Source organism: Notamacropus eugenii, chromosome 3 (assembly GCF_028372415.1).
Source record: "Notamacropus eugenii isolate mMacEug1 chromosome 3, mMacEug1.pri_v2, whole genome shotgun sequence".
NCBI lineage: Eukaryota > Metazoa > Chordata > Mammalia > Diprotodontia > Macropodidae > Notamacropus > Notamacropus eugenii.
The window spans coordinates 435,593,640-435,610,924 of record NC_092874.1 but is presented as its reverse complement, the minus strand read 5'-3'; the positions used below and the strand labels follow the sequence as shown (position 1 = coordinate 435,610,924).

The window sequence follows — 17,285 nt, the reverse complement described above, 5'->3', positions numbered from 1 at the left end:
GACTCTACCAGTCATTTTCATGGTGTCTCATTTGAACCTCATAACCCTTTGAGGTAGATAGGTCAGTCATGATTATCCTCATTTTATGGGTAAAGGAATTGAGGCTCAGAAATTGATCACGTAGCCCCTATGAGTTGGGAGGCAAGGCTTAAATTCTAATCTTCCTGGCTTCTAGGCCAAGGCCATATCCACTACATCACAATAACTCACTAATAAGTTGTTAATAAAAAAAGTGTTAAAAAATAACCTTTAGCATCATTAAATGAATGGTGGAATTCAGCATTTATTAACCGCTTACTATGTGCGAACACTGGGCTAAGTGTTGGGGATACAAGTAGAAAAGCAAGGCACTCCCCATTCTTAAGGGTTGCACATTCTAATGGGGAAGAGACAAGAAATATTGACCTAATCAGTAGTAAAGAATGCTCTAGAAGCCAAGTCTTCTGACATCCAAAGCCAGGAGTTACTACCTTACCTGAATACAGGTCATTGACGGTCTCAAGACCCCAGGGCAATATAGTGAGGAAAACAGAGAAGAGATTCTGTCCCTTCCTTAAAAGGAGCTAGAGCTAGCAGATCTGTAGATTTCCAAATTGATAAAACAGATGAATTAGAGTAAAGGTATCAAACTTGCTGCCTACTAGCCACAAGCAACCTACAAAACTCCCAAGTGTAGGCAAAACTAGATGAAAATGTAATTGGGAAATGTTTAATGAAATAAATGCAAATATGACATAAATAATATTAATGCATGGTTTTCTAAGTCAATATGCAGTCTACAGGGATTTATCTGAGTTTGACACTGCTGATTTAGGGGGACAATTTCTTCTCTACTATAACATTTATCATATCCACTTTAGATAGCCAATACCTTCCTACCCTGTGCAGTTCAATTCTCTTTTTGATTATTTAAATCTACTTCAAGAACATAAATGTTCACATTCATATAGCATTTTATGTGCATTCTTTTTCTGAGACTTTAGCTGAGATTTATTTTTAATATGTAATATTTTATTTCCCCCAATTATATATTAAAACAATTTTTACATTTAGGTTTTTTTTATTTTGAGTTCTAAATTCTATCCCTTTTTTCTTCCCCTTCCTGAGACAGTAAGCAATCAAATATAGGTTATACATGTGCAATCATGTAAAACATTTCCATATGAGTTATTTTGTACAAGAAGACTTAAATAAAAGAAAAATAATGAAAGAAAAAGTGAAAATAGCATGCTTCATTCTGTATTCAAACAATATCAGTTCTTTCTCTGGAGTGGATAGTATGCTTCATCATTAGTCCTTTGGAATTGTCTTGGATTGTTGTATTGCTGAGAATAGCTAAATCTTTCATAGTTCTTCATTGTACAATATTGCTGTTCCTCTGTACAATATTCCCTTGTTCTACTTACTTCACTTTGCATCAGTTAATGTCATTTTTTCCAGGTTTTTCTGAAATCGTCCTGCTTGCCTTTTTTTTAAATTGAATTTTATTATTTTTTTAATGTTTTACAATCACTGCCATAAAATCAAGATTTTATCCTCCCCACACCTACCCCCCACTGCCCCCCTCCTTCCCCATGACAGCATACAATTCTGTATAGGTCCTACATATACTTTCCTATTGAGTACGTTTTCACTATAGTCATGCTATGTAGTCGAACTAAAATAAATGGAAGAAATCATATAACAAATCAAAACATGATACACAAAAACACACACACACAGACATGATCTGCTACATTCTACGAATGACTTCCTTGACTTTTCTTACAGTACAATCATTTATGTACATTCTTAATTCATCTTTCATGACAGATCTGTGTGGCATTTGTTGGTTGTGATGAAGAGGCTGCCCACAGTCACAAGGCTAGTCAATGACCAAGCCTGGATTTTGATTTCAAAATCCAGTGCCCTTTCCGTTCCAACACTAGGTTGTATCTATTGCATGAAAAGCAATAAATGCTTAAACTGTGGGAAGGTAAGGGAGCAAGAAATAGAGGAGAATAGAAAGATGTGGAAAGTGTCCTCTGACCTTGGGATTTATGCCCCCAAGGAGAAGATCTGTGAGGGGGAAATGTCACATAGATGCCGAAAAATATAGTGGCCACTTTTGTGGAAATAAAAAACTGGAAACAACAGGAGGTATTCATCGAGTGGGAAATGGCTGAACAAATTATGGTATGCTACAGTAGTGGAATGATATTGTGTTGTAATAAATAATGAAGAGTTCTGAGAAGTTTGACAAGACATATGAACTAATGCAAACAGAAGTGAGAAAAATTCTCTTGAATGTGCACAAAGACCACAGAAGCATAAAGGAAAATAGTGTAAGATCACAAATCCGATCAGTGTAATAACCAATGCAGCTCCAAAGGACTGATGAAGAAGCACAGCTCCCACCTCTTGCTCCAGATGTGGTGCATTCTACTGGTGCAGAAGAGGCCATATGTGGTCAGACGAAATCAGTGTGTTTGTTGGCTCTTTGGCTTAACTGTGTTTTTCTCTTCTGAATAGCAAGTGACAACAATGCAAATAAAACTTTGCTTTAGGGTGGAGAGATGTCTGACTTTGCCACAGCCTTATGAGGCTACTTACTTACAAGTGGCGAACTTCCTGGTACTAAAAGCATTCATCTCATTCAGCTACAACCACAGCATGAAGGTGGAACAGGAAATTGCCTTCACTGCACAAACAGTTAAACTGAGACAGCACATTCCCCTCCTGGCTTAGATACCCACCGTTCTTAATGATTTTCCCTTCTCTGCCCATCCCCTCATCCCCCATCCAAGTTCTAGCCTTGAATCTCAGGATGAAACTAACTTCTTCTATGAGATTTTCTCTGAACACTCCATGTTTTCCCTGATGGCTTGGTATTACTAGTAACTATGCAGTTTTTCACACATACTGTTCCCTTTCTCTCTCCAGGCCTTTGCACATGTGGTTCAGATCCTCCACCCAAACTGGTAGTATGTCTGCTTCTGCCAATTACCTTGTGCTGGTTTACCTATGCTTTGTATTTATTTATTTTTTTCAGTCATTTTTCAGTTGTGTTCAACTCTTGGTAACCCCATTGCAGGTTTCTTGGCAAAGATACTGGAGTGGTTTTTAATTAATTTTAATTAATGTATAACTTACAGATACTGGGGCTGGGCAGCTCTCTACTCTGCTGGAGGACTTAATAAACTACTTTCAAAATTATTTCCTCTTCAGGTTTTGTTTTCAGTCAACATGTGGTGTCACAGTTTTTCTTTTTTTAAAAAAAAATTTATTTTTATTTTTTTCATTTAACAAATAAGGAAGCTGAAGCATACAGGGTTAAGTGACTGGCCCAGGATCACACAGCTAATAAGTGTCTAAAGCTGGATTTGAACTTGTGAAAACAATCTTCTTGATTCCAAGCCCAGTGCTCCATCCACTGTACCACTTAGCTGCCAAATAACTTACCCTAAAACCAATTAATTCATGAGGTGTGGCAGGGCCAAACTTTAATTGCTGTAGCCAGAACATTACATCAGGTTCCTGTAGTTCTGTACTCCTTATTGTGCATACAAAGATATGCTTTTATTCTTGGAATTTTCTATCTGTAAATGATATTCTTTCTCCTCCTGAGGAATATAAATGAATCAAATCATTATAGAATAGATGTATAACTATAACAGAAAATCACCCTCAAAGCCAGGAAGACCTGGGTTCAGACCCCCTGCTGACATACTGGCTCTCCCTGCTCTAGTCAGCTGAGAATATAAATTGCATAGAAAATTCCAGCTTGCATTGGTAGAGTTTTTCTATGCTAATGATATAGATAATGATATATATATTATATATAGAAATATCTAATAATAATCAGAACTAGCCCTCCTTTCCCTACAGAATATGTATGTATATATATATGCATGCACACATTTATTCGTAGACCTGTTAATAAGTAAGGCTTTTCTCCCTTGTTAGAACTTGTGTATATCTGAATTAGCATTCTGCATGTAACATCCTAAGGTGTGTGTGGGAAGAAATACCATAAGCATCTCTGTAAGATCTTTGATTACTCACTGGAGGGCAAACCAGAGCCATTCTCCTACCTCTTGTCAGCTAGTCTGTACACCTCTTGCAGTAATTGTCCCTTGCCTTTTGATTTCTTCCTAAAATCAGTCAATAACATCCTCTACTTTTTGCCCAACAATAACCTTAAAGTATCCATATGGGGCTATAGAGACCCAAAGCCCCTGAGAGCAGCCATACCTCCCTTCTTAGATAATCTTGACTAAATCAAGGGTCATTTCCAGTGATCCCAAAGTATAGTTTTGGAAACAGAGTTTAGCATATAGCACCTTATCTTATTCCCTATCTATTTTCCTTCCTAGAAATTTTTGCCCCTACCCCCATCTTAGGTGTATTCCTAACACTGTACACACACACACACACACACACACACACACACACGTATATAAATATATAAATTAAGAGGCTGTCTTTTGACTCACTTATTCAACAGATCTATTCACTGAATAGGTATTGCCTCACTCAAAGTGAGAACTCAGAAAGACCCCTGGACTGAGATGGTTCTGAAGGAGAAAGTGAGGCTGGTAACTTTGCACAGCCTTCCTTCCCTCTCATCCAATTTAATTCGTCATGTCACCTCCCTGATGTCATGGTCTTCTTTGAGAATGAAGGACAAATCACAGCCACACAAGACAGAATGTTTCCCTATTAAAAAGAAAAAGGAAGCAACTTTTTTATTTGCCAAGTATTTAAACAAAACTTGAATTAAATCTTACTTTCATATCTATTTTCAAATCCACGTCCTCTCTCTTCCACCTCCATTTCAAATAAGAAAACAAGAAAAACAAGACCGGACACAAATATGTATACAGCCAAAGAAAATAAATTCTTGCATTGGCCATACCCCAAAGAAAAATGTACGTATGTCTCAGTCTGCATTCTGAGTCCTTTGCTCCCCTTCAGGAGGTGAGTAGCGTGATTCGCCTTCAGTCTTCTGGAATTGTGGCTGCTCATTGTGTTGATCAGAGTTCCCAAATCTTTCAGCTTTGTTTGTTTTTTCAATATTGCTGTCATTGTATAAATAGTTCTCCTGATCCTGCTCAATTCACTCTGCAATGGTTCGTACAAGTCTGGGGTGCTATGTTTGATACCCTCGTACCACCTCAACCTGGAGATTGGTCATACTGTCACCCCGGTTTGGACACAGATAGCAAGCCCCATAGCAGTCTACTCCTGTCTTTATCTAGCCACAAAGAAAAATCTTTCACAAACCTGCTTTGAAACATTTGTTTTGTGGGTGGGCTCACCTTGTCACCCATTTGTAATGAGGTTGCTTAGCTTAACCCCTAAGTACACATTACATGAGCATTTGCCACCCCATGAGGGAACTGAAATGGGAAGAGGCTGATCCAGTCTCCTCTTTTTGAAACTTCTCCAGTTCCAGAAGTTCTCATTCTAGTGACTGCAGGGAGTGGTTCCAATTTGTTGCAGCTATCGAATTCACAGCCTATGGGGCTCTGCTTACATAGTCACCCAACCCTGCAGAGCCACACACAGGCGCCAAGTTGGCAAGAAAAAGAGACAAAAAAGCTGTAATTTCTATAAGTTACAGGTTACAAATGTATCCTCATAGTGGGTTTAATTTATGACAACACGAGGCAATGTTAGAATGAAACAAAAACAGGGAAATGCATATTCAGGGACATGTGGTACAGAAATCGTGGATCCCGGAGGATTATGACTTACAGCATAGGTCGCTCAGACCAAGTAAATGGTTGGCCAGACTCTTTGGGGCCAAGATGAGGGAAAAGCAAAAAAGAAAGCCCACAGATTCCCCTTCAGTACAAACCCATTGCTTCCACTGTTCCTCTGATTTTGTGGTATAATGGCAGGAAGGTGGAAAGGATATCTAGAAGACTGGCACAAATCCTGGTGAAAATATTCCCAGGCAGTCATAAGTACTCTGGGCTCTCAGCAGTTCAGTGTTTGGCCTGAGGCTTCACTGTAGCATTTTCATAAGGGAAGGGATCGTGAGCTTTGTTGGGAGAGGTAGTACGCCCCCCTCCAGAGACTGTGGTTTCTCTGTGTCTTCAAGGAGGTGTTGCATGAAGCTGGAGGTCCCCAGAAGGACATGACCAGCGGCCTGCATACTGAAGAGTGCACATCGGATAGCTTCCCTGAATAGAGAGGGTAGGGAGGAGAAAGGGGGGAAAAGACATTTGGTCACTTGAAGGGCAGTGCTGGAAGGAGGAAAAACACTTCAGATCATGTCTGAGAGCTATTGATCTAGCCCTAACCTCCCTTCTGACCTCCAGTCTTGCATTACCAAGACTGGACATCTTGAGCTGGATGTCCTGTGTCAGACATCTTAAACTCAACATGTCCAAAACTGAAATCCAACCCTTCTCTTTTCCACACTTCCATAATGCTGTTAAGGATACCACCATACTCCCAGTGGCCCAGGCTTAAAACCTAGATGTCATCCTTAACTCACACTGTGGCCACCTCCTCCGCGGCCATCCAGTGCATTACCACATTCCGCTGATTCTACTTTCACTGTATTTCTTCTATAGGCCCTCTTCTCTCCTCTGACACCGCAATTCCCCTGGTACAGTACTTCTCACCTCATGCTTAGACTATTATGATAGCCTGCTGGTTGGTCTGCTTGCCACACACCTCTCCCCACTCCAGTCTGTCCTCCTCCAGCTGTCTGACTGATCTTAAAATACAGGTCTATTTCCCACATACCATTCCCGTGCCCTGACCCACCCCACTCCCCATACTCAATAAATTGCAGTGGCTACCTATTATATCCAGGATAAAATACACAATTTCCTGGCTTTCAAAAGTCCTTCATAACATGGCCCTGGCCTACCTTCCCCCCCACACTCTGAGATCCAGTGACTGGCTTCTTCACTGTGCATAAGATACTTCATTCTTAATTCCCTGCATTTTTTCTGGCTGTCTCTCATGCTTGGAATGTTCTTTTTTTCCTTCTTTTTTCTTTTTGAGAAACCTTTCCATGTTCTCCTTAATGCTAGTGCCTTCCCTCTGAGATAAACCTCCAATTTATTTTGTATGTACATGGTTGTTTGCATGTACTTTCCCCCATTAGCATGTAAGGTCCATGACGATGGCAATTATTTTTGCCTTTCTTTGTTTCTCCAGCACTTTTCATATTTCCTGGCACATAGTGATTACTTAATAAATGTTTGCTGACTGACTGCTTCTAATCTCCACCTGAGTTCCATCAGACCTTTTCCTCCCAGGCCTCTTTAAACCAGGTGTTCTTAATCTGGGATCCATGAACTTGTTTTTAATATTTTAATAACTATTTCAAAAGGATTGGTTTTCTTTGTAATCTTATATATTTGTTTTATTCACTTAAAAACATTATTGTAAGAAAGGATCCTTAGGCTTCAGCAAATGATCTATCACACACATACACACACATGCACACACATACACACATGCACATATGCACACACAGATGCACATGCACGCACACATGCACATACAGACACACATACACACACACACACACACACAGAATGCCTGCTGTGAACAGAGGGAAATCTTCAGACCTTATCTGGATGTCAATATCCAGCATAAGGTGAGCCTTTGTTTTCATCTTAGCAAGTTTGAGTGCAGGCTTTGGGGCCCCAGACTCCAGGCTGTTCCTGGTTACCGCCCATTCAGCCAAGCAATGGACAATACAGCCTTGGCCTGGGCACAAGGGAGAACTTTCAAGGAACATCCTTCACATTCTGGAATAATGATCTAGATAAGTGACTTCTGCAAAGCTTTTCGAAGTCAAGGGACCAGCTGGGATATTGAGGGAAGGAGGGAATAAAAAACCCCATAGCTTTTAAAGTAGGCTGTACTCAGGCCTTTATAGAAGGGAGGAAAGAGGGTTGAAGGAGCAGCCAGGATTTCAAGGAGGAAATTCTCAGGTTATGGAGCAGAAAGAAGTAAAAGCCACTGGGAGTTAGGGGATGTTGATGGACAGAAACCCTGCTCCTGTGTAGGCAGCTAATGATTTTTTTTCATGCATAATTGAAGACTTTGTCCTGGTGAGATGGTTTCTAGCAATCCCCTGGAAACAGAAGGCTATCTGTGGAGGGGGGCAGGGGCTGATACCTCTTCAGATTTGATGGGTCTGTACTGTATGTTCATGAAAGCATAATCTCCATGGGGAAAGGGAAACAACAGAAGCTCGTTCAAGTGAACCAGAACCACTAATATGTATCCTTCTAGATTCAATACCAGTATGTGTCTGAGTGAAGTAAGCCCATTCTTTGGGCTTTGTTGCTACTAGATCATTTGTGCCAGGTTTAGGACAACTTCCTGGACAGCTATACACTCAGTCATGCACCTTGGCCTGTTCCCGCCCTGCTCAGGTAAACTCATAAATCTGTCGTGATGAAGACCTCTTAAGTTTGGGGACACTCCTTATGGCCCCCTTTCATTTTATCAACCTAACTCCTTCTAAGGCTCAGCTTAAATGACGCTTTATCTAGGAGAGCCTCCTTCTGTCTCACCAGCTCATAGGGAGCTCTCCCTCTATGATCTAAGGCAGACATGTCAAGCATGTGGCCAGCAGGCTAACACTTCAGGTTGCAGAACCAGATTCAGATGTTTGGTTAACATTTAATGAAATGGATAAAAACACAAGAAAATAGGTGACATCACATTTTAAAACAAAGTCAATATGCTGCCTGCAAGGATCCTTATCTATGGAGAAGTGGTCCTCACTTCTACTGGTGCTGGACACCACTAATCTAAGGCACTTGCCACCTTAATCACCCACATGCCCCCAGTTATACTCAAGCAGAGAAAATGAACATCTTGTCTCTTCAACTAGAATGTAAAACTCTTTCAAACATTTTATTAAATACCTACTGAGTGTAAGACATTAGGGATACAGAGACAAATTAAATAGTCCTAACTTCAAGGAAGTTATAGTAAGCACTTAATGCCCTATTGATTGGTTTTACTGGGTCTCTACAACATAACATCCTCATCATCATCATGGCTACTTCATATATAGCGCTTTAAGATTTGTAAAGCACTTTACATATGTTATGATCCTAACTGCCTGTGAGGTAGGTGTTGTTATTATTCCATTTTACAGATGTGAAAACTGAAGCTAAGAAGTTCAATGACTTTCTCAGGATCATATATCTAGAATCTGAAGAAGGATTTGAACTCTACTCTTTCTGATTTCTAGTCCAAGACTATTCACTCACTATGCACTTAGCTGCCTACATGTATACAGACAGGAAAATGCAAAGTAGTATCAGGAAAGATACTGATGTAGGTGGTGTAGTAGATAGAGTGCTGGGTCTGGATCTGGCCTCAGACACTTATTAACTGTGTGACTTTGCACAAGTCACTTAACCCTGTTTGCCTCAGTTTCCTCATATGTAAAGTGAGTTGGAAAAGAAAATAGCAAACCACTTGAGGCTTTTGGCCAACAAAGCCCCAAATGGGATTATGAAGAGTTGGGTGCTACTGAAATGACTGAACAACAAAGAGGAAGGGGAGACAACTGGGCTGAGCTGAGCCTTAAAGGAAGCAAGGTATTCTAAGGAGGTTGTGAGGAAGGCAGGTATTGTATCTGTGCCCAGGTAGCATATGTGTCACATCATGTTTGAGGAACAACCAGGCAGCCAGTTTGACTGGGCAGCTATATCAGGGACTATATCTTTTTGTATCTCAATACATGGTCATGTTAGCTGTGCAAATACTCATCAAGCTAAGTAAGAACAAAACTTGGAAGTAGATAAATGTGCTGGGGAAGCTGAACTGCCTTCCCCAAAGCTACTCACTTCATGATACGCTTGGCCCCATAGCACTGCAGATCACAGGACAGCGTGTAGTTGCCATACAGTGTTGCTTTTACATTCAGGCAGCCAATGAAGTCATCTGGCCTTGCTTTGTATAAGTCAAAGGTCACAGAGGCCATGTCCATCCTCTTAGAGGCCTTTTGAGCAAGTGAGAGCTGATATCCAGATTCCTAAAATGAGCATTACAGGTCACAGGAGGTAACTGGTTAGTAAAAATATGGATAAAAGCAGTTAGCAGACACCTTCCACCATGAGAGTTTTATCTTCTCTTTCCCCTCATGTCCTCCTTGCTTGGTTTACCTGGTTGGATGCTGGTCGCCATTTCTGCCCCTTCTCTAGGACCATGAGAACTGTGCCTTCATCTAGTGTCTGGAAATATTCTTCTGTTTCTATGATAGTACCATCTTCTTCCAGAGCCAGGGAGAAGGTGCTTACCACAGACAGAGCTTCCTGTACCTAGAAAAAGAGAGGCATAAATATGACCAGACCTTTCTCTTCTTCTTTCCCCCTGCTTCCCTTCACATCCTCAACAGAAGTCAAGGAATCGACTAGACTGAGATTCAGTTCAACAGAAGTGCTAAGTGCTGAGGGGTATAAAGATGAAAAGTGGCCGTCTCTAAGTGGTCTCTAAGATCGTTTGCAGCTCTAAAACTTTCCATCATATAGGTGGCACAGTGGATACAGCACTGGTCCTGGAGTCAGGAAGTCTTGAGTTCATAATCAGCCTCAAATACTTATTAGCTGTGTAACTATGGACAAGTCAATTAATCACAGTTTGCCTCAGTTTCCTCATTTGTAAAGTATGGATATTAATAGCACCTACTTCTCAAGGTTGTTGTGAGGATCAAATGAGATAATATTTGTAAAGCATTTAGTTTTGGCAGAGAGTAGGCACTATGTAAATGCTAGCTCTTATTATTATTATCTACAAACTATGTAGTTAGATGTCCAGAAAAAGCAAAATAAACCATTGACTATGAGCTGGTATGAGACATGAAACTACTATGTCATAAAAAAAGTATTGAAACAAGTACATAATGGAAAACAGTATTGGCCATAATATAGTTTGCTGGCTAAATCTTCAAAGAATCATACATAAATCTCCTCCCCCACTCAAGGCAATATTTTAGGATGTTTGAAATCCCACCTAGGTTTTAATATAATTTTGTAGCCAAGAGAGGAGTTCTTAAACTTCAAAGTATGAACTAGGATATACTTTCCATGTCTATTCATGCTATTTAAAAAAATACAAATGTATAAAATCTGAGTTTATGAATTAAGCTTCTTATAAAAATTTTACATGTTAGTATTTTGCTAAATGAAGTCATATATATTTAGTGGCTGCCAAAAAAGGAAAGTGGGGTGGAGAGGAGCCAGTATCTTCCTTTTAGTCTACTAGGGATTCTTCCCCACCTCTATCTCATGTTGAGTCTCCTACCATTTTAACTCTAGTCTAATGGAAAGATTTGGCAGGAGGTAAATTGATATGGCAGTCATTTCACACAATAAGGGTCTTAAATAACTTCGACTGCTACATATTTGTATTAGAGAAATAAGCTAGACAGGTCCCTTAAAGAGAGGAAGAGGGATAGATTTGTTCAAGGCTATAAAGCCAGTCAAAGGTAGAAATGGGATAGAACCAAGATAGACTCTTAAGTCCAATGCTCTTACTATCTTACTTGCAATGAGTCTTACTTGAACAAAGTTACCAGATTTAATATTGTAGACAACGTTTCTTTAACTTGGAAGTGAATCATTGTCTGAATTCTATTTACAATGTTGCCAATATTTACTTTGGATGGGAGGGAGGTAGTGGTGAAGGAATATGTTTGGTATTTATGCAGAAGTAACTGAAATTAATCAGCATGGCAATTTTGAAAAACATGAGATAGGCTAGAAAGTAGCATATAGAGAAACAAATCCACATTCACTTCTGTTTCCAGAATTCACACTGGCTCTGCACACTGGCTCTACAAGCAATGTTTAGGAGAGTTGCTAAGGTAAAAAAGGAATTCAGAAGCTAAACCCCAACTGTCTTCAGCTCACTGCTGGAATTGTTCATAATTTTTCTAGAGGCAGCTAAATGGTGCAGTGGTTCGAGTGCTGAGTCTAGAATCAAGAAGACCCAAGTTCACAATCTATCTTCAGACACATACCAACTATGTGACCCTAGGGAATTTGTTTAACTGTTATCTGCCTTGGTTGTCATCATCTGTACAATGGGGATCAATAGCACTTGCCTTTCAAGGTTCTTATGAGAAGAAAATGAGACTATATAAAGCACTCTGCAAACCTTAAGGGGCTATGTAAACTATTATTATCCCAATTGTGGTCCAAGATGTATCGCAAGCTTCTGCCTTCTTAAGCATAGTATATTAAATAGGATTTGAGCTAGTCATATTATGTAATAGCTGTTGATCCTGTCAGAATTGGGGGCATTATATGTCTGTCACTTTGTCCCTATACCAAGAGATTCAAATATGCTTTTTTTTAAAACATTCTTATCAGATATGGAAAAAGAAAGCAGTCAGTCATCACTTCTTGTGCCATGTGTACCAATATGTCACAGGCTAGTACTCTTGGCATAGAGGCTTCTCCTTGGAGTCCAAAAGATATGGGTTCAAGTCCTGCCTCTAACCCATGCTAACAGTGAATGTCACTCAGGACTTTAGAATCACAGATAACTTTAAGTATGCTTTGGTATGGGACTTTGGGATTGCCCAAACAAAAACAGCATTTGCTAGAATCACATTGAGAGTGTGGTGCATACAGGCTCCAAAATGAAGCTTGAGGGGAGGGGGAAAAGGTGGAGGGGGAGAATTCCCCTTAAGTGTTTGACAACTAGAAGATAGCCAGACTTGCTGAGATGTTGTAGAGTTTCCTTTGTAGTCTAGAAGAAGCTCTAAGGAGAAAAGGGGCTTAACTCTTGATTGACTTCACTAAATGTGGTTGTCTGTGGGGAAAGTTCAGATAATTATTCTCCCTTGCCCTCTTCTTTTAAGAGGAAGGCAAGAAGCATATATTATTGGCCTTATTCATCTTAATTTTAATTATATAATTTTACAGAATGAAGATAAAAGAAGATATATAAGAATTCTCTGGGGAAGAAAGGGAAAAAAGAATAATGTGACTATAGGGTTCTTATTGGGGAAAAGCCATAAAATACAGTAAAAAGTGAAAAGTCATAGAACAAACTCTGTGAAAGGTGGAAATCCAGACATGGTGACCTGTTAAAAATAATAACTCAGACACTGAATCATAACTTAGACTGATTCATAACTTAAGATACTATGACCAATGAAAGCCGTAACAAGAATATCATGAGATATATGTAACTAGTACATGATCAATACACAAACTTATGTTTGAGCATAATATTGGCTTAATGCCCAAGCTCACTACTAAGCAGAAAACCAAAAATATCCACCAATCAATAGTGATGCACTCTCTAGCTCCTCCTCCCTTCATCGGTTTTCTATAATCACTATGGGGATTTTGGGGGGTTCTTTTGCAAGGATCCACTGAATCATCTGACCACTGCCCCATACCAAAGATTGCCCCTGTTTTGTAAGTATTCATAACGATTTCTTAAACTACTACCTATAATCAGTCTGGAGCTCCTTAGCATCTTCCTTCAGTTTCAAAAGAACACCCCATGGTTATGAGGGAGGTACAGGATTTCCCCAACCAGGGGAATTGCAGACCCTAACTGGCATTTGTTGTGTCTTCTTCAAAGCCAGGAGACAATGTAGTGTACTTCAAAGACAGTTGGTTTTAGAGTCATCAACTGGATTCAAATCTTACCTTGGCTTAGGATCACATATCTAAGGCTGGAAAAGACTTTAGGATATATAGTTCAACTTCAGCAGCTGTGGTGATGGGATTTATCTGAGACCCGATGGAGTTTAAAAATCACTCCCTTCTCTTTTCTCTGCTAGGAAGTAAGGGGCTTGCACTAGATGACACTCTAAGGTTGCTTTCCAGCTTTATGCTGATAATTCTTTTCTAATAAGGATGGCCATGCCTCAGATCTTCCCAACCCTGGAGTTCTATCTTTCTACAGGATGGACATTAAGTGGAAATTAAACCAGTTGACATCTCTAAAGATGAAAAGGATCCCAAGGATCCAAGGAGCAGAGGACCATGCTATGACCAAGGTTTGCACAAAGTACCATTCTTTAGGGAAGTTAAGATGTACCTCCTCCTTAATCCTGGCCATTTGGCTGGAAACTCTCTCCTTGAGGATAAGGCTATAGAGATAGAAGAGACTTTAGATATAGTCCAATTTTATCCCTATTTTACAGATGAAGACATGAAAAGTACATAGAACTTCAGCTACTTGCCCAGAGTCACAACTGGTGATCACAACAAAATCAGGACCAGAACTTGTCCCTGGTCACCTAGTGTAAAATATGCTTACTATTTATTTCATGTAATTTTCTTTCACCACCAGAAAAGTAGACTCAGATAATTCCCTCATGGAGTCTACCATTTGTGCAGAAGTACTCCAAGGGCAAGTAATGTAAACAGAGTTTGGGATACTGCTCAGACTATTAGATGTCATTATTGACAAATTTCAAAAGGTTGACTCATCTAACTAGCTTTTTAAGGGTCAAAAACAAAAGTTCTTCATATGGGATTTAATAAAAAAAAATTTTTTAATTATCTGATAACTGTATTTCAATATATTCAATTTCCCTTTAATCATGTAGTTATGTATTTAAGAACATCATTCTGAGGAATCCATAGGCTTCACTAGACTGCCAAAGAGGTCTATGACACACAAAAAGGAAAGAACCTCTGGTCTAAAGGGGATTCCCAAGGCTCCTCCTCACACCAAACTTAGACCAAAGGGCTTTCTTCCTGTAGTTGTGGAAGGAACTTGACCATATGTAAGTAATAGTTTGCCTAAAAAACTTCTATAGAACAGAACTGAAAGTCAGGAGACCCAGTACTAGTCTCACCTCTGTCACTAACTCAATTCAAACATTTAAGCATTTATGATGTTCAAGGCAGTAGGTCTAATAAAGACAAGAATGGTCTCTCCAAGACTTAGCAACTGATGCAAGAAAATATGCACATAATAATGGGAAGAAAAGAAAAGAAAAAATTCATTCTTGAAATTATGATGATTACCCTAGGTCTAGAGAAGAGTTGAAAAATGCACCTCTCTCTTTTCTTTGAAAGTTGGAGGGGAAAGGGTATTATGTGGATAGAATATTGTACATATTGTGAAATACCTAACATGTTTGTTGGGTTTGTTGAACTGTTGCTTCCCCTTCCCTTTCTAATCTCTCTTTTAAGGGATCAGATCCATATAGAGAAAGATAAATGTGGAAATGAAAGTCTTATAAGAACCAAGTGTCATCAATCAAAATAAGATATTTTTTGAAGATCCTGCCCTCTAGAAGGTTTTGTTCTCCTGGAAGGACTATAACACATTGACAAATAAATACAAGGAAAATAGAAAAAGGAAAGAACTCTAGAAGCATGAGATGAGATGACCTGGCTCAGCTTTTTTTTTTTAATCTGAGAAATACAGAGATTGGTTTAAAACTGATTCATACAAGGTTCCTACCTGTTCTAAAACAAATAACAAAAGATCTTAACCTACCTTTAGTCTGAGGTGGGTTGGGTTTCAAGTAGGCACGGGTCACTCTTGTCTTGTGTATAGAGATGGAGATGAGAACCTGGAATCTCCACTTCACTAAAACAATATTCTAAATACAGAGGCTAATTAGTTGCAACTAGATACCAAGATGAGCCTGTCTAACATGGTCTCTCACCTTGTGGCTGAGGTCTAAGAAACTATCAGCCATGATCCCCTTCCGAACACTGCGATCGGCGTTGCTCACACGGTAGGGACGGGCTTTGGTCACGGAACTCGTTTCAGCCATCAGTTGCTGTGTCACCACAGAGGCATTTACTGCTACCCAACTGGAAGGTCAGATAGGACAGTAAGGATGAGTCCTCTCTATAATTCTCAACTTCTTTACTTACCCTCTTCCAACTTCTAACCACCTCCCCTCTCTTTCCAGCCAAATGACATCTCCCTTCCTTCAGAAGTCTATTTCAGACTTATTTCAGGAAGACTTCCATGGTGAACTTCACCTTGCCTGGATTAGAACATAAATAAGCTGCTAGAAGGCAAGATCTACTTACTGTGTGCCTTCTTGTGAGCATATAGCTCAGGGAATTGAAATGGTCAATTTGAATAGGGACAAGTCTCACCTGGAAAGAGACTTGGGAGAAAAAAGGCTGAGGGACTTCATTGCATATTCCATCCTGGTCAATTGTACCAGTTCAGACCTACAAAAGAAACAAAGACCACTTATTCCAACAAAGTCACACTTCTCTTCCTCACAATCTCTCCCCAGCAGAGGAAGCTCTAGGACTTGTTTTCATCATGGTACCATAGCCACAAAACCAAAGAGAAGCAATCTACTACCATCCACACCCCTCTTCCCTCTACCTCCCCTAGTCTGACATCCTTACAACTTGGTTCACAGCTTAGCTGCTTTACTAGGAATAACTGCTTCCAAGTCAGGAAATAAATTTCCCAATTTAGACATTTGGCCTAGACATCTGGACCTTCCCAAGCAGGGGTCCTTAGGTCTAATCCAGGTCTGACCATCATTCCCCCAGACACTCACTCCATGTCTGCCTGTCACCCTGCTGTGTTCAAACTGCCCAGGAAACCTGGGATTACAGTTAAAGAGATGTGACATAACTGAACTCTATTCCAGGGGCAGAGTCCGTAGCCAACTAAGTGCTTGCATAAGAGCTTGGGAGGACCTTCACTGAGGCAAGAAAGGCCTCACTCCCCCACAGACTTTTCACCTACCTGGCTATTAGACAACACTGTACTCAAGAAGCTTACTGCAATCACAGTTCTTTTGATTTCCTACAGAGGGATTCTATCTCCACCCCAAACTGCCCTCCAACCAATACTAGGAGAGAGTTCAGGGCTTCTACTAATACCTAGGAAGCAGATTGTGAAAAGACTCTAGAAGAGCCTAGAAGCTTTACCCTCTCCATTTCCCTAACCCAGCACCACCCACACACCCAGGACCACCTAGGAATTGTTTCCTCCCTCAGCAAGACACCCTTTAGACAACCAGCCCCAACAACCAGAGCCCTTCCATCCCCCTGACATCATCAAGAGCCTCACCAACTTTCTACCCTTACAACAGCCTCCACAAAAAAACAAAACAATCCTTCTACCACCCTTCCCCAATTAGGAGCAGCTTATCCTATTTTCATACCCCACTAAAGGTCACTTATCTCTAGGGTAGCAGTTGCCTACTTGCTCTCCTGACCCAGCAGCTGACCAGAATCAATATTAAGTTCAGTCTTCTTTCTCCCTCTCTCTCCAATTTATTTCCAGCTCACAGTAGAGCCCCTCCTCCTGGGTTATCAACTCCCGCCAGAGGAAAAGTATGT

General features: G+C 40.2%; 1 protein-coding gene across 2 annotated transcripts; it reads right to left on the bottom strand.

Annotated features, from left to right (window-relative positions):
- Positions 1-4,693: 4,693 nt before the first annotated feature.
- CIDEC (cell death inducing DFFA like effector c) lies at positions 4,694-17,245 on the bottom strand. Of its 2 annotated transcripts, none has more exons than XM_072598541.1 (6): positions 17,149-17,245; positions 16,074-16,151; positions 15,629-15,779; positions 10,143-10,298; positions 9,825-10,012; positions 4,694-6,170 (listed from the first exon to the last, which is right to left on the bottom strand). In XM_072598541.1, the coding sequence occupies exons 2-6, from the start codon at positions 16,124-16,126 to the stop codon at positions 5,993-5,995; spliced, it is 726 nt and encodes a 241-aa protein (XP_072454642.1). In that variant the 5' UTR covers positions 16,127-16,151; positions 17,149-17,245; the 3' UTR covers positions 4,694-5,992. The 2 variants fall into 2 exon arrangements, with proteins under 2 accessions (XP_072454642.1, XP_072454640.1); XM_072598539.1 differs by lacking the exon at positions 17,149-17,245 and adding an exon at positions 16,496-16,596.
- Positions 17,246-17,285: the final 40 nt, after the last annotated feature.